This window comes from Acipenser ruthenus, chromosome 40 (genome assembly GCF_902713425.1).
Source record: "Acipenser ruthenus chromosome 40, fAciRut3.2 maternal haplotype, whole genome shotgun sequence".
NCBI lineage: Eukaryota > Metazoa > Chordata > Actinopteri > Acipenseriformes > Acipenseridae > Acipenser > Acipenser ruthenus.
The window spans coordinates 8360512-8385644 of record NC_081228.1 but is presented as its reverse complement, the minus strand read 5'-3'; the positions used below and the strand labels follow the sequence as shown (position 1 = coordinate 8385644).

At 44.4% G+C, this 25133-nt stretch overlaps 1 protein-coding gene and 1 long non-coding RNA gene across 2 annotated transcripts; both read left to right on the top strand.

Annotated features, from left to right (window-relative positions):
- Nucleotides 1-646: 646 nt before the first annotated feature.
- On the top strand, nt 647-13754 carry LOC117971864 (zinc-alpha-2-glycoprotein-like; the record flags this gene model as incomplete). Its single annotated transcript, XM_059009961.1, has 2 exons — nt 647-902; nt 13462-13754. Coding segments are annotated over exons 1-2 (549 nt in total), but the record flags the coding sequence as incomplete, so codon positions are not given.
- A 6935-nt stretch (nt 13755-20689) lies between these two features.
- On the top strand, nt 20690-24307 carry LOC117397454 (uncharacterized). Its single transcript, XR_009311258.1, has 4 exons — nt 20690-20841; nt 22009-22041; nt 22958-23012; nt 24239-24307. It is a non-coding gene; the product is annotated as an uncharacterized LOC117397454 (long non-coding RNA).
- The last annotated feature ends 826 nt before the right edge of the window (nt 24308-25133 follow it).

The following is a 25133-nucleotide window of genomic DNA, read 5'->3' as shown; positions in this document are numbered from 1 at the left end:
TTCTATAAGGAGTCTGTTAATACATGTCTTTAATAATCAATAATATATTCTATAAGGAGTCTGTTAATACCTGTCTTTAATAATCAATAATATATTCTATGAGGAGTCTGTTAATACATGTCTTTAATAATCAATAATATATTCTATAAGGAGTCTGTTAATACATGTCTTTAATAATCAATAATATATTCTATAAGGAGTCTGTTAATACATGTCTTTAATAATCAATAATATATTCTATAAGGAGTCTGTTAATACATGTCTTTAATAATCAATAATATATTCTATAAGGAGTCTGTTAATACATGTCTTTAATAATCAATAATATATTCTATAAGGAGTCTGTTAATACATGTCTTTAATAATCAATAATATATTCTATAAGGAGTCTGTTAATACATGTCTTTAATAATCAGTACTGCATGAGTGTAATGATCGTGGGTCAGTGTGTGGTCACTCACAAGGTATTCTCATGCCACATGTGGTCCTTGGGGCTGCTTATTGAGTAGCAGGCTCTTCAGTGTTCTCTGGAATGCCAGCGCTAACTTCTATATTACAAATTAATTAAGATTTACTTTGAACAGACACTAATGCCTAGTCTGTCTTTTGTCTTTGTGTTTTTACCTCAGTTGTCACTTATCAGTACATGGGTTACTGTGAGCTGCATGATAACGGGACCAAGCAGGCATATTTGTCTCACGCGTATGATGGAAAGGATTTTATTAGTTTTGATGTGGAGACCAAGACCTGGACCGCTGCTGTGCCGCAGGCTGTCTTCTATAAACAGAAGATGGAAGCTGACACAGCATTGCAACAGATCATTTTCAAGTATTATCAACAGGAGTGTTTCCAGTTGCTGGAGTGGTGCCTCCAGTATGGGATGGAGACCCTGCAGAGGAAAGGTAAAGTAACAATCTCATACAGTATTCCTTGTGTTTAACTCATCAGATACTAACTGAGTGTTTATAGTTTAAAGGTAAAGTAACAATCTCATACAGTATTCCTTGTGTTTAACTCATCAGATACTAACTGAGTGTTTATAGTTTAAAGGTAAAGTAACAATCTCATACAGTATTCCTTGTGTTTAACTCATCAGATACTAACTGAGTGTTTATAGTTTAAAGGTAAAGTAACAATCTCATGCAGTATTCCTTGTGTTTAACTCATCAGATACTAACTGAGTGTTTATAGTTTAAAGGTAAAGTAACAATCTCATACAGTATTCCTTGTGTTTAACTCATCAGATACTAACTGAGTGTTTATAGTTTAAAGGTAAAGTAACAATCTCATACAGTATTCCTTGTGATTAACTCATCAGATACTAACTGAGTGTTTATAGTTTAAAGGTAAAGTAACAATCTCATTCAGTATTCCTTGTGTTTAACTCATCAGATACTAACTGAGTGTTTATAGTTTAAAGGTAAAGTAACAATCTCATACAGTATTCCTTGTGTTTAACTCATCAGATACTAACTGAGTGTTTATAGTTTAAAGGTAAAGTAACAATCTCATGCAGTATTCCTTGTGTTTAACTCATCAGATACTAACTGAGTGTTTATAGTTTAAAGGTAAAGTAACAATCTCATGCAGTATTCCTTGTGTTTAACTCATCAGATACTAACTGAGTGTTTATAGTTTAAAGGTAAAGTAACAATCTCTTACAGTATTCCTTGTGTTTAACTGATCAGATACTAACTGAGTGTTTATAGTTTAAAGGTAAAGTAACAATCTCATGCAGTATTCCTTGTGTTTAACTCATCAGATACTGAGTGTTTATAGTTTAAAGGTACAGTAACAATCTCATACAGTATTCCTTGTGTTTAACTCATCAGATACTAACTGAGTGTTTATAGTTTAAAGGTAAAGTAACAATCTCATGCAGTATTCCTTGTGTTTAACTCATCAGATACTAACTGAGTGTTTATAGTTTAAAGGTAAAGTAACAATCTCTTACAGTATTCCTTGTGTTTAACTGATCAGATACTAACTGAGTGTTTATAGTTTAAAGGTAAAGTAACAATCTCATGCAGTATTCCTTGTGTTTAACTCATCAGATACTGAGTGTTTATAGTTTAAAGGTACAGTAACAATCTCATACAGTATTCCTTGTGATTAACTCATCAGATACTAACTGAGTGTTTATAGTTTAAAGGTAAAGTAACAATCTCATACAGTATTCCTTGTGTTTAACTCATCAGATACTAACTGAGTGTTTATAGTTTAAAGGTAAAGTAACAATCTCATACAGTATTCCTTGTGTTTAACTCATCAGATACTAACTGAGTGTTTATAGTTTAAAGGTAAAGTAACAATCTCATACAGTATTCCTTGTGATTAACTCATCAGATACTAACTGAGTGTTTATAGTTTAAAGGTAAAGTAACAATCTCATGCAGTATTCCTTGTGTTTAACTCATCAGATACTGAGTGTTTATAGTTTAAAGGTACAGTAACAATCTCATACAGTATTCCTTGTGTTTAACTCATCAGATACTAACTGAGTGTTTATAGTTTAAAGGTAAAGTAACAATCTCATGCAGTATTCCTGTATGAGATCCTGTACACATGTATTTTTCTATCGTAAATGTATTTTCGTTTAGGTAAAAGCCTGTGTCGGTCTGTTGCTGGTGCCGCTGCTGGTAACTGGTTATGCTTCTCATTAAGTCAGAAAGGTTTTTATTCTACACATACGTATATGATTTCTGTGTTTACAGTTGGTATGATTTATTTCCTTTAACTTTAAATAATAAAAATATAAGTCCACATATAAAGTCATTGAAGCTTAACTGACCCTCAATATATGTGCAGCTTCCAGCCTGTGTTTGCTTGCTGCTCAAACTCGAGATGCAAACACGGCATTAATAAATGAACCTGCAGGTGATCATGCTGAAAACAGACACAGATTACATACCTGGATTTACACGGTATGGGATTTACACACGCTTTCAACTACATGAAGACCCTGCTGCCTGCTTATGTCAGAAGAGATCTCACAAGCAGCTAGATAAAGTTTCAACATGGCAGAGATACAGTGATATTCCTAATAGAGTTGATATGGCAGAGATACAGTGATATTCCTAATAGAGTTGATATGGCAGAGATACAGTGATATTCCTAATAGAGTTGATATGACAGAGATACAGTGATTTTCCTAATAGAGTTGATATGACAGAGATACAGTGATATTCCTAATAGAGTTGATATGGCAGAGATACAGTGATATTCCTAATAGAGTTGATATGGCAGAGATACAGTGATATTCCTCATAGAGTTGATATGGCAGAGATACAGTGATATTCCTAATAGAGTTGATTTGACAGAGATACAGTGATATTCCTAATAGAGTTGATATGGCAGAGATACAGTGATATTCCTAATAGAGTTGATATGGCAGAGATACAGTGATATTCCTAATAGAGTTGATATGACAGAGATACAGTGATATTCCTAATAGAGTTGATTTGACAGAGATACAGTGATATTCCTAATAGAGTTGATATGGTGACCTACCTGTGCTGTGTGCAGCTTCTGAGAAAAGGTACCTCTAATATCAAACTGAAAAAGCACTTACACTCCGACTATTTCTCCTGGATTGCCCTTGCGTTTTGTAACTATAATCTATATTTAAAATTACATTTGTATTTCCCTTTCGTGTGCTGAACACTTCTACCAAAGCTGCGTCTTACACCCGCGACATCAGCACGCCTGTCTCCACCCCCACAGGAGACACACCTGCGTGCAGGACGGCGCTCACTGCCATTTTCTATTCAGCCTTTTCAGCTACCCAGAGTGACCCAGCATTCGAGAGAATGAAGATATGCTATCTTATTATTATTATTATTATCATTTGTTTATTTAGCAGACGCCTTTATCCAAGGCGACTTACAGAGACTAGGGTGTGTGAACTATGCATCAGCTGCAGAGTCACTTACAATTACGTCTCACCCGAAAGACGGAACACAAGGACCAGAAGCACTCATATAAGCTTGTCTTATTTTATTTCTGCTTGTTTTTTCCCCTTGGGGATAAAAATGGTTTAAATAATTTATTTGTGTTTTTTCCCGTGAGTCTGTTTTCTCGCGGCCTCCTGGCCAGCTGGCCTGCTTCTGCACTACGCAGATCAGTGACACAGTATTATTAATATAATTATGCTACCTTAACTCTGGCTGGAGTTTTATAGTCTTGTTTTTTACAACATTATAGTGGTTGAAACAGCTGTATTTGTGTTTGTCCCTGTTTTTATTCCAGCTGAAGCAGTCGCAGCAGTCTGGGCTCAGACTAGTTTACTAGCTTGTGAACCCGCTCCTGGACATGCCCTGTGTTAGCTTTCGCGCTGCACAGACTAGCTTGCGAGCCCGCTCCTGGACGGGCCCTGTGTTAGCTCTCGCACTGCACAGACTAGCTTGTGAGCCCGCTCCTGGACGGGCCCTGTGTTAGCTCTCACGCTGCTCAGACTAGCTTGCGAGCCCGCTCCTGGACGGGCCCTGTGTTAGCTCTCACGCTGCACAGACTAGCTTGCGAGCCCGCTCCTGGACGGGCCCTGTGTTAGCTCTCACGCTGCACAGACTAGCTTGCGGGCCCGCTCCTGGACGGGCCCTGTGTTAGCTCTCACGCTGCACAGACTAGCTTGCAAGCCCGCTCCTGGACGGGTCCTGTGTTAGCTCTCACGCTGCACAGACTAGCTTGCGGGCTGTAACCCAACAGTTAGAGAGCTTTGCTCTGCTGCCCATGCCACAATAGCGGGCAGCTTCGGCACCGCTTTGTGAAGGCTTGTCAGTAGGAGAGAACTGTAAGCAGGTGCTCTCAGGTTCTTGCATTGGATCCCTGTGTTGCTGCCTTGGTCATGCGCAGTTTGCTTAGGCCCTGCCAGTACCAACCGTGCACCATACGGTGCCTCCATGCACGATACCACACAGTGTACCGTACCGTGCGCCACACCGTGTTGCACCATAGTGTACTGCACAGTGCCCTCGTGCACCATACTGTACCGTGCATATCGTACGGGTATCTTGCACCGTGCACCATAGTGTACCGCAGCGTAGTACACCATACTGTGCATAGTATACCTTATCACATCGTACCGTGTTTCAATACTGTACACCCGTGCGTCTTGCTGCAATGATGCCTGGGTTCCATTCTTGCATGACCTGCAAGAAGCCTGTCCCTTCAGAGGATAAACACGATCAGCGTGTGTGGTGTCTTGGGGCTGAGCATGCTCAGCAGGCATTCCAGGATCACTCGTTTTTGTGAGGCCTGTGCAGTGCTCACCAGGCGTTCGGTGGAGCGCAGGCACAAGCGTTTTGCAGAACCTGCTCCCTCGACCTCCTCTCAGAGGGATACGTCCCCCTCACTGATCGTGTTCCAGTCCAAAAAACAATAGCACAGAGGCAGAAGCCCCTCGCAGTCTTCTGCATCGGCCTCATCCTCTTCTTGACAGGCCCTCAGTGTCCTCTAGAAGGTCCTCGGTGCCCCCTGTCCACCCGGACTTTCTGCACGAGGTCCAATCAACTTGGGGACACCCCACGACGGCCCCGACCGTCCCCAGGGCTGCTGACCTGTTATATTGGGTCCACGACACAGAGGTGTAACTACACGAGCATCCTGGTGGCTTACCAGTCGACGCTTGTGCAGAGCTTGTCAGTGAATCACAGGCCCCCCCAGCAGACACTAGAGGAGCTGCACCTGGTCACTGACCATCTGCTGCAGCTCTCCAAGTACAATGGACAGTCTCTTGGCCGAGGCCTAAGGGCGGCCAGACACAGACGGGGCACCACCGCCAAATACCGCCGACCGCTTTCTGCACTACCAGCAACAACGAAATCACCAGCAGTTCAGCAGTAGCACTAGGGGTTTGCTGCCACAGGTCCAGGGCCCTTATTCAAGGAGCCAACTGGATTACTGGTGATCAAGCACCACGGACATCTGGGTGCTCACCTCAGTACAGCTCGACTACTCACTCCAGGGCAAACAGGGCCCTCCCCCCTTTTCGGGAGTGGATACAATTTCTGTCTCCAACCCTCAAGACGCCCTGGTGGTGTTCCAAGAGGTGAAGACCCAAAGAAGGGCTTTTCAGGTAATAGACCCCTCCGACCTGGAGTCGGGGTTTTATTCCAGGTACTTTCTGGTGCTGAAAAGGGACGGCAGCCTACGGCCCATATTCAACCTCATACAGCTCTATCTGTTCTTGAGGTTCAAGATACTGACAATGAAACAGCTCAATCAGGCGGTGGAATTGGAGGCCTTTCATCCTCCACCATTCCAGTCAGATGAGGAGCGTCGGCTGCATACGCTTTGTCTGGTTAGGGCATTCGCGTATTACGTTGACATGTGCGATGCAGCGGTGTGGGCCACGCCCCACACTTTCACAAGGTTTTACAGGCTTAATGTCCTGGATCCTTGGAACCCTGCCTTTGGAACCAGAGTGCTGACAGCGGCGTCTCAGCCGGACTCAGAAGCACATGCATGAGGTATTCCTGCATTCTGTGGACGTTACCGTGCCTTATGACTGTGGCAGACCATGGGTCCCGCCAGATTGACAGTTCTGAAAGTCATGTCCTTGCGACAGCTTGGGTATACTTACCCGTTGTGTAATGGAATACATTTCGTACTTGAAAGGGAAAGTTAGGTTATCATCATAACCCTGGTTCCCTGAAATAGAAATGTACCCATTACAATCCTTTGGTTGCTGCGTAAATTCTATGCAGTAGGCTGAAGAATATCTATGGCAGTGAGCGCCGTCCTACAAGCAGGTTTGTCTCTTGTGGGGGTGCTGATGTCGTGGGTGTAAGACGCAGCTTTGATAGAAGTGTTCAGTTGAATCGGGTGTAATAGGTTAACCCATTGTGTGTAATGGATACATTTCTATTTGAGGGAACCAGGGTTATGATAATAACCTAACTGTGACAAGGAAATGACCGAGGTTGAGGCTCAGGACAGTTTAAAGTTCAAAATAAAGTTTTTAATTAACAAAAATACAAAATAAATCGGCACAAGGGCCAGACAAAAAGGTTTTAAACACAAAATAATAAACACAAAACAAAACTTACAAATAAGGCTTCCAGGCTGGGCGTTGCCTTCATTGGTTTGCAAAAAAACTAACAACACAGCACACACAAAAACACTCTACTCCTTCTAGAACTCTCTCTCCCCAGCTGGGAGGCTGAGGCCTCCTTTTATGCCAGGTGGCTGAGTAATAATTGAATAATTAATTGGTGGATTGCTCCCACCTGAAGCAATCAACCTGGGCAGGGAGGAGAATTTAACTCCTTCCCTGCCAGTATTTCTAAGGGCAGAGCCCTGCTCTGCCTCACTAACGTTTTTATTGTCCGTTGTTCAAATGCAGTTGTATTCTGGGTTAACCAGTTTGTAAACACTGCCTGGTGTTTGCATTACTATGACAAGTCTTTATTCAGTGAGCTTTATTTGGAAATGTCTGTGTAGAGCCCATTCATTCAGTTTCCTCACATCTCTTCCTACACAATGTATTCTTTATATTTGTGCTGTTCAGCTTTGGGAAGTCTGGTAAAGTAGTCTAGTAACCCTGATGTTATGTGATGAATGTGGCCTGTATGTTGCCCATCTGTATAAACTGTGAAGATTTGATTTCATGTTCAGCTTTCTGCTTTCACCTGCACTGCTGCATGTTAATAATCCATTGAGCTGGTAACCAGCTGTGGCAAAGTGGTGAGTGAATACAGGTGCGTGCAGTGCAGAGCGGATACAAAACAGACAGACAATGATTTCCAGGTGCAAGGGTGTTTATTGATTTAATTGACAATGTCCAGAGCCTTATGGCAAACACCTGTAAATAATAATGATGGAGTGATACAGCAGCGTGTATCACTCGGTATTTGTAAATCCCCGGGTTTGACCCGCAACCAGAAGTCCAGTTTTACACACCAACACTAAACACGAAACACAAACACAGTTCTTGGTGATAGTGAATAAGTGCAAGTGGTGTATTACAGTTCTCTGTGAAATGCAGGGGTGAAAGTGATGTCCGGGTTTATGCTGGCTTTCGCTAAAGCTCCGGATCGTGCTACTGGTAGTTTATTAAAAACAGACGACAGTTAACAAACACTAACAAACACAAGACAAAACTCACAGTTCATGATACTGCAACACAGACTCCTTGTAGGTTTAAAACACTAACCATTTACAAAGGAATAGATCACATCCGCTATGACCCCTTGTCACAAAGACGGCCAGAGTGGGTGGCGTCAGACCAGAAAAGGAATACACAGAGACGGTGATGGTGATGAGAAATGCTGAGTGCAATGGCTGCACTCAGCGTTTAATGACAAAATAAAAGGTTTAAACAGAAAACACGGGACACGGCACTTGCGCCAAAATAAATAGACAAACGAAACGAACTAAACAGTGCACAGACAGACGAACAAAACACGGTGAGCAGATACAACTAATATTATTATTCTTCTTCTTCTTCTTGTTATTACTTTTACCTCTCCACACCTGTTCTCCACTCACCGAACACCAACCCCCGACTGAATGAAAATGTGCATCTATATATACTGTTGTGCTTGGATTCAATTACTAATTAATTCTTCACTTGAATCCCAGCACGTGAATTAATTCTGTGCAACCCCGTGCTCGCATATTGTATTTTAAATGCACGTGCGTGATGTGCAATCCCGTGCCTAAATACAAATATACAATTTAAACACACGTGAAACACAGACCTGTTTATATCCCGTGTACCAATCTATACACCAACATTAACATACGCACGCATACATACAAACACAGAACACACAAATGCACACAGGGGCGGGGCACTTTGCCACATATACCCCCCCTTGTGCGCAGCACACATGGCCTCAACAGCCACCTCCCCCCTTAAATACCCAGCAGTCCAGGCCAAAGTCTTGGGCTGGGAAGGGAGGCTTCAGTGGGCCCATGTCTGGAAATGCTGTCAGCTCCCCTGCCGGTAGTGGCACGGCTGACAGCATGCTGGTCCCGTCCTGCAGCGAAAAAGCTGCGGGGGCAGGTGGTCCCCCGACCTCCCCCTTCTTCGTAGCCAGCAGCTCCCTCCTGTGGGGCTCCGGCCACAAAAACTCCTGCAGCAAAACTGCTGCTGGGGAAAGTGGTCTCCAGACCTCGTCCCCCTTCTTCGTGGCCGGCAGCTCCCCTTTCTGGGGCTCCGGCCACTGTACTCCCTGTGGAGGTACGGGCAGCAGAGGCAGCTCCAGCTCCTCTGCTCCTGGCGGTGGTGGAGGCAGAGGCAGCTCCAGGTCCTCTGCTCCTGGCGGTGGCAGAGGCAGCTCCTGCTCCTCTGCTCCTGGCAGTGGTGGTGGCGGAGGCAGAGGCAGCTCCTGCTGCTCTGCTCCTGCCGGTGAAGATGGTGGAGGCAGAGGCAGCTCCTGCTGCTCTGCTCCTGGCGGTGGTGGAGGCAGAGGCAGCTCCTGCTGCTCTGCTCCTGGCGGTGGTGGAGGCAGAGGCAGCTCCTGCTCCTCTGCTCCTAGTGGAGGAAGCGGTGGAGGTGGCGGAGGCAGAGGCAGCTCCTCTGCTCCTGGCGGCGCTGGCTCCCTCCGCTGTGGCGGCTGGGCTGGTGCGCGCCGTGCTGCCTTCAGCCGCATGAATAGAGGCTGCTGGGGGACACCAGCCTCCTGCCCCTCTCCCCCCCAAAAATTTTCAGGGGGTTGGGCCTGTAACTCCTCCCCTTCCGGCTCTTGGGGCTGAACCAGCAGGCATTTTCCCTCTGCTGGTGGCTTGGGTCCCAGAGCTGTGGAAGCCCCGACTTGCCTCCCTTTGGGCTGTGGACGCACCGACTCCTCCCTTTTGGGCTGTGGACGCACCGACTCCTCCCTTTTGGGCTGTGGACGCACCGACTCCGCCCTCTTGGGCTGTCGACGTTCAGGCTCCCCCCACTCAGGCGTAGGACGTTCGGGCTCCTCCCACTCAGGCGTAGGACGTTCGGGCTCCTCCCACTCAGGCGTAGGACGTTCGGGCTCCTCCCACTCAGGCGTAGGATGTTCGGGCTCCTTCCACTCAGGCGTAGGACGTTCAGGCTCCTTCCGCTTGGGCTGTGGACGCTCAACCAGCAGGCATTCACCCTCTGCTGGTGGAGATGGGGACAGCAGGTACTCACCCTCTGCTGGTGGAGATGGGGACAGCAGGTACTCCTCTGCTGGTGGTCCTGCTATCTGGGCTGCTGTTTCGTTTATGGTTGCCTCCAGGTAGTTGAGGACAAACTCCACACCCTCCTCCAAGGTGTTTGGGGTGTGTTCCTGCTGATATGCCTCCCATCTCTCACTGTCCATCATCCACAGGACCCAGACGACTATGGGCAGAGACTGGGCCTCCAGCCCAGCATTCTCCAGGAACCAGCCCCGCAGTTTGATGGCGTCTTCTGCCATTGATTTTTTTGTTTTTGTTTTTTTCCCCCAAAACAATATTTGTAATCCTTTTTTTTTTTTTTTTTTTTTTTTTTTTAATCCAGACCCCTCCTGGTCTGACGCTTGGAGGCGCGGCTATCCCACGAAGACACCACGTGTCACAAAGACGGCCAGAGTGGGTGGCTTCAGACCAGAAAAGGAATACACAGAGACGGTGATGGTGATGAGAAATGCTGAGTGCAATGGCTGCACTCAGCGTTTAATGACAAAATAAAAGGTTTAAACAGAAAACACGGGACACGGCACTTGCGCCAAAATAAATAGACAAACGAAACGAACTAAACAGTGCACAGACAGACGAACAAAACACGGTGAGCAGATACAACTAATATTATTATTATTCTTCTTCTTCTTGTTATTACTTTTACCTCTCCACACCCGTTCTCCACTCACCGAACACCAACCCCGACTGAATGAAAATGTGCATCTATATATACTGTTGTGCTGGGATTCAATTACTAATTAATTCTTCACTTGAATCCCAGCACGTGAATTAATTCTGTGCAACCCCGTGCTCGCATATTATATTTTAAATGCACGTGCGTGATGTGCAATCCCGTGCCTAAATACAAATATACAATTTAAACACACGTGAAACACAGACCTGTTTATATCCCGTGTACCAATCTATACACCAACATTAACATACGCACGCATACATACAAACACAGAACATACAAATGCACACAGGGGCGGGGCACTTTGCCACACTGCCTTCAGCCGCATGAATAGAGGCTGCTGGGGGACACCAGCCTCCTGCCCCTCTCCCCCCCAAAAATTTTCAGGGGGTTGGGCCTGTAACTCCTCCCCTTCCGGCTCTTGGGGCTGAACCAGCAGGCATTTTCCCTCTGCTGGTGGCTTGGGTCCCAGAGCTGTGGAAGCCCCGACTTGCCTCCCTTTGGGCTGTGGACGCACCGACTCCTCCCTTTTGGGCTGTGGACGCACCGACTCCTCCCTTTTGGGCTGTGGACGCACCGACTCCGCCCTCTTGGGCTGTGGACGTTCGGGCTCCCCCCACTCAGGCGTAGGACGTTCGGGCTCCTCCCACTCAGGCGTAGGACGTTCGGGCTCCTCCCACTCAGGCGTAGGACGTTCGGGCTCCTCCCACTCAGGCGTAGGATGTTCGGGCTCCTTCCACTCAGGCGTAGGACGTTCAGGCTCCTTCCGCTTGGGCTGTGGACGCTCAACCAGCAGGCATTCACCCTCTGCTGGTGGAGATGGGGACAGCAGGTACTCACCCTCTGCTGGTGGAGATGGGGACAGCAGGTACTCCTCTGCTGGTGGTCCTGCTATCTGGGCTGCTGTTTCGTTTATGGTTGCCTCCAGGTAGTTGAGGACAAACTCCACACCCTCCTCCAAGGTGTTTGGGGTGTGTTCCTGCTGATATGCCTCCCATCTCTCACTGTCCATCATCCACAGGACCCGGACGACTATGGGCAGAGACTGGGCCTCCAGCCCAGCATTCTCCAGGAACCAGCCCCGCAGTTTGATGGCGTCTTCTGCCATTGATTTTTTTGTTTTTGTTTTTTTCCCCCAAAACAATATTTGTAATCTTTTTTTTTTTTTTTTTTTCTTTTTTTTTTTAATCCAGACCCCTCCTGGTCTGACGCTTGGAGGCGCGGCTATCCCACGAAGACACCACGTGTCACAAAGACGGCCAGAGTGGGTGGCTTCAGACCAGAAAAGGAATACACAGAGACGGTGATGGTGATGAGAAATGCTGAGTGCAATGGCTGCACTCAGCGTTTAATGACAAAATAAAAGGTTTAAACAGAAAACACGGGACACGGCACTTGCGCCAAAATAAATAGACAAACGAAACGAACTAAACAGTGCACAGACAGACGAACAAAACACGGTGAGCAGATACAACTAATATTATTATTATTCTTCTTCTTCTTGTTATTACTTTTACCTCTCCACACCCGTTCTCCACTCACCGAACACCAACCCCGACTGAATGAAAATGTGCATCTATATATACTGTTGTGCTGGGATTCAATTACTAATTAATTCTTCACTTGAATCCCAGCACGTGAATTAATTCTGTGCAACCCCGTGCTCGCATATTATATTTTAAATGCACGTGCGTGATGTGCAATCCCGTGCCTAAATACAAATATACAATTTAAACACACGTGAAACACAGACCTGTTTATATCCCGTGTACCAATCTATACACCAACATTAACATACGCACGCATACATACAAACACAGAACATACAAATGCACACAGGGGCGGGGCACTTTGCCACACCCCTATATATACCCTCGCTCATGACCCCTAGGTTAACGAGCGCATCCGCTCCTCCAATCCTCGGATGCCACGCCGTTTCCCGTCCGAGTCATTGAGTTTGGGTACCGTAGCTCCGCCCCCTTCCTAAATGACCGACTTCCACCTCCCCTAAGGAATAAATTGTCGTGCCATTTAGTTAAGGGTCTCTGTTCCTTTTACACAGCGCCCTCACAGATCGGGAGGGAGATCCAACACCAAGAATCATTCCATCTCTGTCACACCAGCGTGTTGCTCACATGTATCGAGCTTTTGTATTGCATTGTATATAGATAATTTCAGGTGGTATTAAAGTTACTCAATTAGATCATATTGAGGTGCTACTGTATGCATTCAGAAAAGCTCCGAAATAATCATTTTTAATCCGAAAAAATGAAATCGTGATGAACGGAATCACATATACTAATCACTATATGTGATTGCTATGCTAAGAGCACTGATAATTATTATAATGCACAGGCTGTGCTATTCAATTACTATAAACACAAAGGTACCTGTAAAAACACAATGCCTGTTTGTTCTGCTGTTAACTAAGACACTGCTGAGCTGATCTGTTTTGATGAGATCAGTTCCAATTCAAACTGACCAGCATGCCAGGGCTAGAGCTACACTCAGATCAGCCATACATTAGCTCCATTTACATATACCCTCTCAGTCAATCAGAGTGCAGGATGTTTCTGCAGTGTGATTGAATACTGCATGAAACAATCCTGGGGTGTAACTGTAACAGTACTGATGTTCTCCTTCACCAGTCTGTCCTGCAGTGACTCTGATACAGAGGAAAGCGCGGGAATCTGCAGGAACGGACGTCATTTGCCACGTGACGGGGTTCTACCCCCGAGAGGTTGAGGTGAACTGGATCAGAGACGGTGAGGCTCTGCTGGAGGAGGGGGTGTGGAGTGGAGAGGTGCTACCCAACGGGGACACAACCTACCAGCTGAGAAAGATCCTGACAGTGAGTCCTGAGGACCAGAAGAAACACAGCTACTCCTGCCAGGTGGACCACGCCAGTCTGGATGAGAAGATGGATGTGAAATGGGGAGAGAGAGAGAGAGAGAGAGAGAGAGAGAGAGAGAGAGAGAGAGAGAGAGAGAGAGAGAGAGAGAGAGACCCTGCTACTGAAATAGACTGTGTGAGCAGGGAGGGAGGGAGGCTGTACCTGAGACCCTGGTACTGAAATAGACTGTGTGAGTAGGGAGGGAGGGAGGGAGGCTGTACCTGAGACCCTGTTACTGAAATAGACTGTGTGAGCAGGGAGGGAGGGAGGGAGGCTGTACCTGAGACCCTGGTACTGAAATAGACTGTGTGAGTAGGGAGGGAGGGAGGGAGGCTGTACCTGAAGTATACAATGAGAAATCACAAACACTACAGCCACTCTCTTCAATTCAAAAGCTTTTTATTGCAACAGGGATTTCCCAGCTGAAGTTCCCTCCTGATAGCACTTCACAAAGGGGTCTGCTTTAAGAACAGTTGGTGCTAGATTAGTTTATCTCATGGATGCACCCTTATGAAAGTTGACTGGTATACCTGGTATTAGCTAAGTGTAGCAGAGCACTGTGCTGTTGATTTTAACATATTAATAAATGTGCATCCGTGAATATAAAATTACTGTGATTCCGAACTGCATTGTAGATTTCAACAAAGATATTTTATTCAATACAGTACAGAAACGGGGTACAGCATCTTAACCTGTTATTAGCACAAGCCTGTTTAACCCTCTCCTATAGAAAGATGTTCTCTTGTTCGCTCTGTACCTGCATGTGGGATTCAGGAGCCTGTTTAACCCTCTCCTATAGAAAGATGTTCTCTCGTTCACTCTGTACCTGCATGTGAGATTCAGGAGCCTGATTAACCCTCTCCTATAGAAAGATGTTCTCTCGTTCGCTCTGTACCTGCATGTGGGATTCAGGAGCCTGTTTAACCCTCTCCTATAGAAAGATGTTCTCTCGTTCGCTCTGTACCTGCATGTGAGATTCAGGAGCCTGTTTAACCCTCTCCTATAGAAAGATGTTCTCTCGTTCGCTCTGTACCTGCATGTGAGATTCAGGAGCCTGTTTAACCCTCTCCTATAGAAAGATGTTCTCTCGTTCACTCTGTACCTGCATGTGAGATTCAGGAGCCTGTTTAACCCTCTCCTATAGAAAGATGTTCTCTCGTTCGCTCTGTACCTGCATGTGGGATTCAGGAGCCTGTTTAACCCTCTCCTGTAGAAAGATGTTCTCTCGTTCGCTCTGTACCTGCATGTGGGATTCAGGAGCTTTCTGCTGCATTCAGGTTTTCTCTGTTTCTTTTCAGTCGACAGAGTATCTCAAACTCTTTGCCTTGCGTTTTGAATTTTTCACTTTGTTATTTTTGTGTTTTAGTTTTGGTAAACATTCAGCTTTTTTGATAAGTGCACATTTTCTTTTAAGAGATCATTGTGAGGAAGTTCAAGAGATAGCTCACTGTGTGAGGATGTTCAAGAGATAGCTCATTGTGAGGAAGTTCAAGAGATAGCTCACTGTGAGGATGTTCAAGAGAGAGCTCACTGTGTGAGGATGTTCAAGAGATAGCTCACTGTGAGGATTTTCAAGAGATAGCTCACTGTGAGGATGTTCACGAGAGAGCTCACTGTGAGGATGTTCAAGAGATAGCTCACTGTGAGGATGTTCAAGAGAGAGCTCACTGTGAGGATGTTCAAGAGATAGCTCATAGTGTGGATGTTCAAGAGATAGCTCACTGTGTGAGGATGTTCAAGAGATAGCTCATTGTGTGGATGTTCAAGAGATAGCTCACTGTGTGAGGATGTTCAAGAGATAGCTCAGTGTGAGGATGTTCAAGAGATAGCTCACTGTGAGGATGTTCAAGAGATAGCTCATTGTGTGGATGTTCAAGAGATAGCTCATTGTGAGGGTGTTCAAGAGAGAGCTCACTGTGTGAGGATGTTCAAGAGATAGCTCACTGTGTGAGGATGTTCAAGAGATAGCTCACTGTGTGAGGATGTTCAAGAGAGAGCTCACTGTGTGAGGATGTTCAAGAGAGAGCTCACTGTGAGGATGTTCAAGAGATAGCTCACTGTGAGGATGTTTAAGAGAGAGCTCACTGTGTGAGGATGTTCAAGAGAGAGCTCACTGTGTGAGGATGTTCAAGAGAGAGCTCACTGTGAGGATGTTCAAGAGATAGCTCATTGTGTGGATGTTCAAGAGATAGCTCATTGTGTGGATGTTCAAGAGATAGCTCACTGTGAGGATGTTCAAGAGATAGCTCACTGTGAGGATTTTCAAGAGATAGCTCACTGTGAGGATGTTCAAGAGAGAGCTCACTGTGAGGATGTTCAAGAGATAGCTCATTGTGTGGATGTTCAAGAGATAGCTCACTGTGTGAGGATGTTCAAGAGATAGCTCATTGTGAGGATGTTCAAGAGATAGCTCATTGTGTGGATGTTCAAGAGATAGCTCACTGTGTGAGGATGTTCAAGAGATAGCTCAGTGTGAGGATGTTCAAGAGATAGCTCACTGTGAGGATGTTCAAGAGATAGCTCACTGTGAGGATGTTCAAGAGATAGCTCATTGTGAGGATGTTCAAGAGAGAGCTCACTGTGAGGATGTTCAAGAGATAGCTCACTGTGAGGATGTTCAAGAGAGAGCTCACTGTGAGGATGTTTAAGAGAGAGCTCACTGTGTGAGGATGTTCAAGAGAGAGCTCACTGTGTGAGGATGTTCAAGAGAGAGCTCACTGTGAGGATGTTCAAGAGATAGCTCACTGTGTGAGGATGTTCAAGAGAGAGCTCACTGTGAGGATGTTCAAGAGATAGCTCATTGTGTGGATGTTCAAGAGATAGCTCACTGTGTGGATGTTCAAGAGATAGCTCACTGTGTGAGGATGTTCAAGAGATAGCTCACTGTGAGGATTTTCAAGAGATAGCTCACTGTGAGGATGTTCAAGAGAGTGCTCACTGTGAGGATGTTCAAGAGATAGCTCATTGTGTAGATGTTCAAGAGATAGCTCATTGTGTGGATGTTCAAGAGATAGCTCATTGTGTGGATGTTCAAGAGATAGCTCACTGTGTGAGGATGTTCAAGAGATAGCTCAGTGTGAGGATGTTCAAGAGATAGCTCACTGTGAGGATGTTCAAGAGATAGCTCATTGTGTGGATGTTCAAGAGATAGCTCATTGTGAGGATGTTCAAGAGAGAGCTCACTGTGAGGATGTTCAAGAGAGAGCTCACTGTGTGAGGATGTTCAAGAGATAGCTCACTGTGTGAGGATGTTCAAGAGATAGCTCACTGTGTGAGGATGTTCAAGAGAGAGCTCACTGTGTGAGGATGTTCAAGAGAGAGCTCACTGTGAGGATGTTCAAGAGATAGCTCACTGTGAGGATGTTTAAGAGAGAGCTCACTGTGTGAGGATGTTCAAGAGAGAGCTCACTGTGTGAGGATGTTCAAGAGAGAGCTCACTGTGAGGATGTTCAAGAGATAGCTCATTGTGTGGATGTTCAAGAGATAGCTCATTGTGTGGATGTTCAAGAGATAGCTCACTGTGAGGATGTTCAAGAGATAGCTCACTGTGAGGATTTTCAAGAGATAGCTCACTGTGAGGATGTTCAAGAGAGAGCTCACTGTGTGGATGTTCAAGAGATAGCTCACTGTGTGAGGATGTTCAAGAGATAGCTCATTGTGAGGATGTTCAAGAGATAGCTCATTGTGTGGATGTTCAAGAGATAGCTCACTGTGTGAGGATGTTCAAGAGATAGCTCAGTGTGAGGATGTTCAAGAGATAGCTCACTGTGAGGATGTTCAAGAGATAGCTCACTGTGAGGATGTTCAAGAGATAGCTCATTGTGAGGATGTTCAAGAGAGAGCTCACTGTGTGGATGTTCAAGAGATAGCTCACTGTGTGAGGATGTTCAAGAGATAGCTCAGTGTGAGGATGTTCAAGAGATAGCTCACTGTGAGGATGTTCAAGAGATAGCTCACTGTGAGGATGTTCAAGAGATAGCTCATTGTGAGGATGTTCAAGAGATAGCTCAGTGTGAGGATGTTCAAGAGATAGCTCACTGTGAGGATGTTCAAGAGATAGCTCACTGTGAGGATGTTCAAGAGATAGCTCATTGTGAGGATGTTCAAGAGAGAGCTCACTGTGAGGATATTCAAGAGATAGCTCACTGTGAGGATGTTCAAGAGAGAGCTCACTGTGAGGATGTTCAAGAGAGAGCTCACTGTGAGGATGTTCAAGAGATAGCTCACTGTGAGGATGTTCAAGAGAGAGCTCACTGTGAGGATGTTCAAGAGATAGCTCATTGTGAGGATGTTCAAGAGATAGCTCACTGTGAGGATGTTCAAGAGATAGCTCACTGTGTGAGGATGTTCAAGAGAGAGCTCACTGTGAGGATGGTCAAGAGAGAGCTCACTGTGAGGATGTTCAAGAGATAGCTCACTGTGAGGATGTTTAAGAGAGAGCTCACTGTGAGGATGTTCAAGAGATAGCTCACTGTGAGGATGTTTAAGAGAGAGCTCACTGTGTGAGGATGTTCAAGAGAGAGCTCACTGTGTGAGGATGTTCAAGAGAGAGCTCACTGTGAGGATGTTCAAGAGATAGCTCACTGTGTGAGGATGTTCAGGCATTTATTTTATTTGCTGTTCAGCAGCTGCTCAATTCAGAATATCTTGTTTCTTGCCGTGTTGTTTTTGTTTTGTATTTTACACTTTGAAATGAAAGATGCCATGACCCTGTGCTGGATTGAAGTCAGATTCACATTGACTGTAGAGGGGATCACACCATTCATTTCAATAGGGATTGTAGAGAGGATCACACCATTGATTTCAATAGGGATTGTAGAGGGGAGCACACCATTCATTTCAATAGGGATTGTAGAGAGGATCACACCATTCATTTCAATAGGGATTGTAGATGGGAGTACACCATTCATTTCAATAGGGATTGTAGAGGGGAGCACACCATTCATTTCAATAGGGATTGTAGAGGGGAGCACACCATTCATTTCAATAGGGATTGTAGAGGGGAGCATACCATTCATTTCAATAGGGATTGTAGAGGGGAGCACACCATTCATTTTAATAGGGATTGTAGAGGGGAGCACACCATTCATTTCAATAGGGATTGTAGAGGGGAGCACACCATTCATTTCAATAGGGATTGTAGAGAGGATCACACCATTCATTTCAATAGGGATTGTAGAGGGGAGCATACCATTCATTTCAATAGGGATTGTAGAGGGGAGCACACCATTCATTTTAATAGGGATTGTAGAGGGGAGCACACCATTCATTTCAATAGGGATTGTAGAGGGGAGCACACCATTCATTTCAATAGGGATTGTAGAGAGGATCACACCATTAATTTCAATAGGGATTGTAGAGAGGATCACACCATTCATTTCAATAGGGATTGTAGAGGGGAGGACACCATTCATTTCAATAGGGATTGTAGAGGGGAGCACACCATTCATTTCAATAGGGATTGTAGAGAGGATCACACCATTCATTTCAATAGGGATTGTAGAGGGTAGTACACCATTCATTTCAATAGGGATTGTAGAGGGGAGCACACCATTCATTTCAATAGGGATTGTAGAGGGGAGCACACCATTCATTTCAATAGGGATTTGGTCGGGACCCGTAAATCATGCTGAATTACCCAGAATGCCGGTTTGTAGAGGGGCCGGATTAGACTGGTTTTACTGGAAATGCTAAATGACTGTGGTAAACTTTCACAGCACTGGTATTACTGTGCTTTAAATACAGCCTGATTCCTGCTGAAGGATGTGGGACATTATCTTCACTATAAGAACATAAGAAAGATTACAAACGAGAGGAGGCCATTCAGCCCATCTTGCTTGTTTGGTTGTTAGTAGCTTATTGATCCCAGAATCTCATCAAGCAGCTACTTGAAGGATCCCAGGGTGTCAGTTTCAACAACATTATTGGGGAGTTGGTTCCAGACCCTCACAATTTTCTGTTCTAAATGCCCCTTTATCTAATCTCCATCTTTCTTTTTTCAGGTCAAAAAAGTCCCCTGGGTCGACATTGTCTATACCTTTTAGGATTTTGAATGCTTGAATCAGATCGCCGCATAGTGTTCATTGTTCAAGACTGAATAGATTCAATTCTTTTAGCCTGTCTGCATGCGACATGCCTTTTAAACCTGGGATAATTCTGGTTGCTTTTCTTTGCACTCTTTTAGAGCAGCAATATCCTTTTTGTAATGAGGTGACCAGAACTGAACACAATATTCTAGGTGAGGTCTTACTAATGCATTGTAAAGTTTTAACATTACTTTCCTTGATTTAAATTCAACACTTTTCACAATATATCCGAGCATCTTGTTGGCCTTTTTTTATAGCTGCCCCACATTGTCTAGATGAAGACATTTCTGAGTCAACATAAACTCCAAAGTCTTTTTCATAGATTCCTTCTTCAATTTCAGTATCTCCCTGTGGCAGGATAGCCGCAGAGGGAAGACTCAGAGTCAGAAAATGCAGTGAAACAAAAAATACTTTAATTGACAAAAAACACAAAATAAAAAGACACGAGGGCCAAACAAAAGGTATAAACACAAAACAAAGGTTTCCAACAAAACACAGAACAAAAATTAATCAAATTACTCACTCACTCACTCACTCACTCACTCACTCACTCACTCACTCACTCACTCACTCACTCACTCACTCACTCACTCACTCACTCACTCACTCACTTTGCGTCTCTCCAAAACCAAACCACTCCACTAGACAAAGGGTTTCAGCTGCCTTTTATGGTCTGTGGCTGGAGCCCAATTAACTAATAATTAACAATTAAACACTTAAGGCTCCAGCCACATTCTCACATGTATTTTGCAGGGAGGAATTTAACCCCCTCCCTGCCAATCCAAAACAAACAAGAATGAAAACATAATGAAAACAACAGTAAAAATAATAATAATAACACAAATTATAGGGGTGAGCTGGCACCCCAACACACTCCCATATGATATTTATTATCTTCACTGATTGCTTTTGCTAAACAGTCTCCTGTGTGTTTGCAGTTCCAGAGGCTGCTCTCAACATGGGGTTTGTTGCTGGTGGTGTGCTGGCTGCTCTGGGTCTGATCATCGCAGTGATCATAGGAGCTCTCATCTGGAAGAAAAGAGCATCAGGTGAGAGAGAGGGAGGCAGGGTTAAGAGCTGCTTTATTAATGCTGCATTTCTAATTCCTTTATGAATTGTGTTCTGTATGTACAGAATAGACATGATGGAGACATGAAATATACATATTTATGAGATTAACATGAACAAACTCCCATTTCTAGTTGATCCCAGTCTTTTAATGCCGCTGGTCTCTCCTGCAGTAAATGTGTTAAAGGTGCCTGTACTAGTCTTTGCACTGGGCTGCTGATTCCTCCATGTAGGAATCTGAAGAGATGTCTTCCACAGTCGTCTCTGGGCTCAGCTTTCAGCTGGCCTTAAAGTTTAGGTTCTGAATAAACTGCTGCCAGCACTGGGGCAGTGAGGATGGATAGAGCTCTAACTCCTGAAACAGCTACCAGGATTTGAACCACTGATGGCACTCCAGATTTGCAGAGTCCTGGAAACGTTACCCAACATGAGTTTAACACACATGCTATGCTCTTGGAAAACAACATGATGATAATGTGTGCTTATAAGCTGAACGGGACTCTTCCATTTGCCGATAAGGACATGAATCTAGTATTTTAGAAGTGCTTTACAGCAAGAACCCACACATCAGTGACACAGAGGCTGAATGCAGCATATAGCTAGACCTGCTGTACATTCTCTCAGTCTTTATCTCATTGCAGTCAGTGGAACTCAAGGAAACCGGGATATTTTGGGCGGCCCTGGACAGGGACACTGACCCACAATTTCAGGGCAGTCCTGTCCAAAGCTGGACGGGTCACCCTGGTCACTAAAGCAGAAATGACTCGAGCCCCCAGTCATGACTTAACTTGGGCTGCTATTTTTGTTCTTTTAATGCGTTTAAAATAAAAATTGCACATGAAGGAGAGTAACTGGCAGAATCTTCAGAAAAATATCTGCTGTGGTTTTAGTGCACAAGGTCAGAGTTTCTGTGTGATTTTAGGGAGTGCTTTTAGCAATGAATCTCAACAGGGTCCTATAGTTGTATAAAGCAGGGCTGGGTGCAGGGAAAGTGAATCCAGCCCTGGCATGTGTGCTCTAATAACATGAGTGCAATCACAACCTTCTCCAGTGTGTGGAATAATGACAATACATTTCACAATGATATGAAGCTGCTGATAGATTCACTTGTAAATACAGTAACCCTGAGTTTTGTAATTCACTCCTAGGTGCCAGGAGCCCTGACTACACACCAGCACAGAGTGAGTATTTTAGATGTGTATTAATTGTATAGATTTAAGTAGAAGAAATAAAACACTTCTAATGTGTTGAAGATCAAGGCTGGAGAAAAACAAACATAATTGAATTCAAGAATTACAATTTAAAAGACGACTCTGAATTTAACTTGTGCTACATGAAAACCGATCTGTAGAAACTGCCTGTACCTTCTTCATATCATTTCTATGGTTCAGAGTTGTAATCTATGTGTTTCTGCAGAGCTGTCTCTACCTGGTTTGCTCTGCTTTTAGGAGCTCATTGTTTTCTATGGTTCAGAGTTGTAATCTATGTGTTTCTGCAGCGCTGTCTCTACCTGGTTTGCTCTGCTTTTAGGAGCTCATTGTTTTCTATGGTTCAGAGTTGTAATCTATGTGTTTCTGCAGAGCTGTCTCTACCTGGTTTGCTCTGCTTTTAGGAGCTCATTGTTTTCTATGGTTCAGAGTTGTAATCTATGTGTTTCTGCAGAGCTGTCTCTACCTGGTTTGCTCTGCTTTTAGGAGCTCATTGTTTTCTATGGTTCAGAGTTGTAATCTATGTGTTTCTGCAGAGCTGTCTCTACCTGGTTTGCTCTGCTTTTAGGAGCTCATTGTTTTCTATGGTTCAGAGTTGTAATCTATGTGTTTCTGCAGAGCTGTCTCTATCTGGTTTGCTCTGCTTTTAGGAGCTCATTGTTTTCTATGGTTCAGAGTTGTAATCTATGTGTTTCTGCAGAGCTGTCTCTACCTGGTTTGCTCTGCTTTTAGGAGCTCATTGTTTTCTAATGCCACACCTGCCAGATACTAAACTAGAGTAACATTCAAATATAAACCCAAGTGAGAAGGGCTTTACAGGCTCTTCTATGAAAGATCTACTCATTCCTGGTGTCTGCTTCTATTGATTTTATTATTATTATTATTTCAGCAAAGGAACAAAGTGATGCTTCATCCAACTCATCCAACTCCACCAACGATGATAGGTGAAGATACATTTTCATGCACTTTTAAATACTATTTGTGTTCTGTTCTTTTTCTAAATCAATCAATCATCACCCCAAAAAGATGTATTAAAACAGCACTGCTTACATTTCAAAATATCTACTGTTTTTGTTCACTTGAATAACAGACGCCAGTGTCAAAAGTACGCTTGTGGGTCCCCTTCTTAATCAAATGTGATGATTGTAAATCTATTCTCATGATGTTTCATGTGACATCTTCCTGCTAAACTTGATAAAGATGATAACAGCTTGTGAAAATTGGAACTGCATGTAAACCTGGCCAGTGACGTGCACTGATACTCCAGCATTGTCTTGATAGGACAGAGCACAGCACACCAACAAGGAGGGTAGAGTTCAGAGGAGAGCCTGAGAGCGCTCCTGCTTCTCACTGATACTCCAGCATTGTCTTAATAGGACAGAGCACAGCACACCAACAAGGAGGGTAGAGTTCAGAGGAGAGCCTGAGAGCACTCCTGCTTCTCACTGATACTCCAGCATTGTCTTGATAGGACAGAGCACAGCACACCAACAAGGAGGGTAGAGTTCAGAGGAGAGCCTGAGAGCGCTCCTGCTTCTCACTGATACTCCAGCATTGTCTTAATAGGACAGAGCACAGCACACCAACAAGGAGGGTAGAGTTCAGAGGAGAGCCTGAGAGCGCTCCTGCTTCTCACTGATACTCCAGCATTGTCTTGATAGGACAGAGCACAGCACACCAACAAGGAGGGTAGAGTTCAGAGGAGAGCCTGAGAGCGCTCCTGCTTCTCACATTCCTGCTGCACTCAGTCCTGGGGACACTCGGAGCTGAGCTGCTTCACAGAACTGGGATTATTCCTTTCGCAGTATTTTGTCTACTCTGTTTTGGCCACTGCTATAGTATAGCTTTATACAGGGATGTGTTAGAGGACTGAAGTCTATGTTGGACACTTTTGACTGAGCTCATCTGTTTTATTTAATTTAAAACAGTTTATAAATGATTGGATACCATTTTCATTCTGTTCACAGCAGAGTAAAATGAGCCTCCATCTTCTGTAAGGATGAAACGGTGTGACTGTAACAGAGGTGCAGGGAGCAGCAGTTAGGATTTTGAGTTGTTTCTTGCTAGTTTTGAGGGTGCAAACACAAACACAGACTGACTCCATTGTGCTTTTCTCACCCATGTGCTTTACTAACCACAGTCTCTTTGTTCCATGTCTGTATTGTTCCAGGTGTGACCCCATTGCAGAGAAGCTGATGACACAGACAGAATAAACGACTCAGCTGAGGCTTCATCTTTTACACTTTATTTACCCCGATAGTGTCACACAGAGCGATCGGACAAACTGATAGACAAGGTTGCAGTCATCTGTGTTAAGAATTAAGGATTTGTAGTCGTTTGTATGTAGTAGCCTAGGCTCTAAATAACCTGTCATTAAGAAAATGTAACATTGCTTTATGGGACATGCAAGAAAACAAGAAGAAATTGATTTTACTTCAAGGATTACTACTTGTTTGTTGGAAAGCACCTGCTTGTAAAGGAAGAAGAGAATCTGCAGTACAGTCGGGGCATCAGAGGCGAGAAGATCGATGGTGTGATGTCTGGTGAGCAGGGGCACTGATGTAACGAAGTTTCAGAAGAAAAATACCGGAAATTATGAGAAGGTTCTGGTCTCTTTTAAAAAAGTATGAAACCCTATTTCATGTGAGGTGCACCTTTCACCATCTTCTACTCTTTTCTGTCACCCTTCGTGTGGAAGCTGCGATGCTACAGACTCCCGTTTGTTGCTGATAACGACTCAGTCTTTGCTGCTCTTTTCTGTCACCCTTCGTGTGGAAGCTGCGATGCTACAGACTCACGTTTGTTGCTGATAAGGATTCAGTCTTTGCTGCTCTTTTCTGTCACCCTTTGTGTGGAAGCTGCGATGCTACAGACTCTCGTTTGTTGCTGATAAGGACTCTGCTGCTTGTTTTATGTTGAGGCACTGGATCCCATAGACAGTACCAGCCTGTTTATGTAACTGGATACAGATACAAAGGTGGGGAATGGTCAAACCTGTTAACTCCTATACTTGCTCTTTCCTTTCCTATTTGTTAGCTATATTTTTAGCAATTGTTGCTACATGT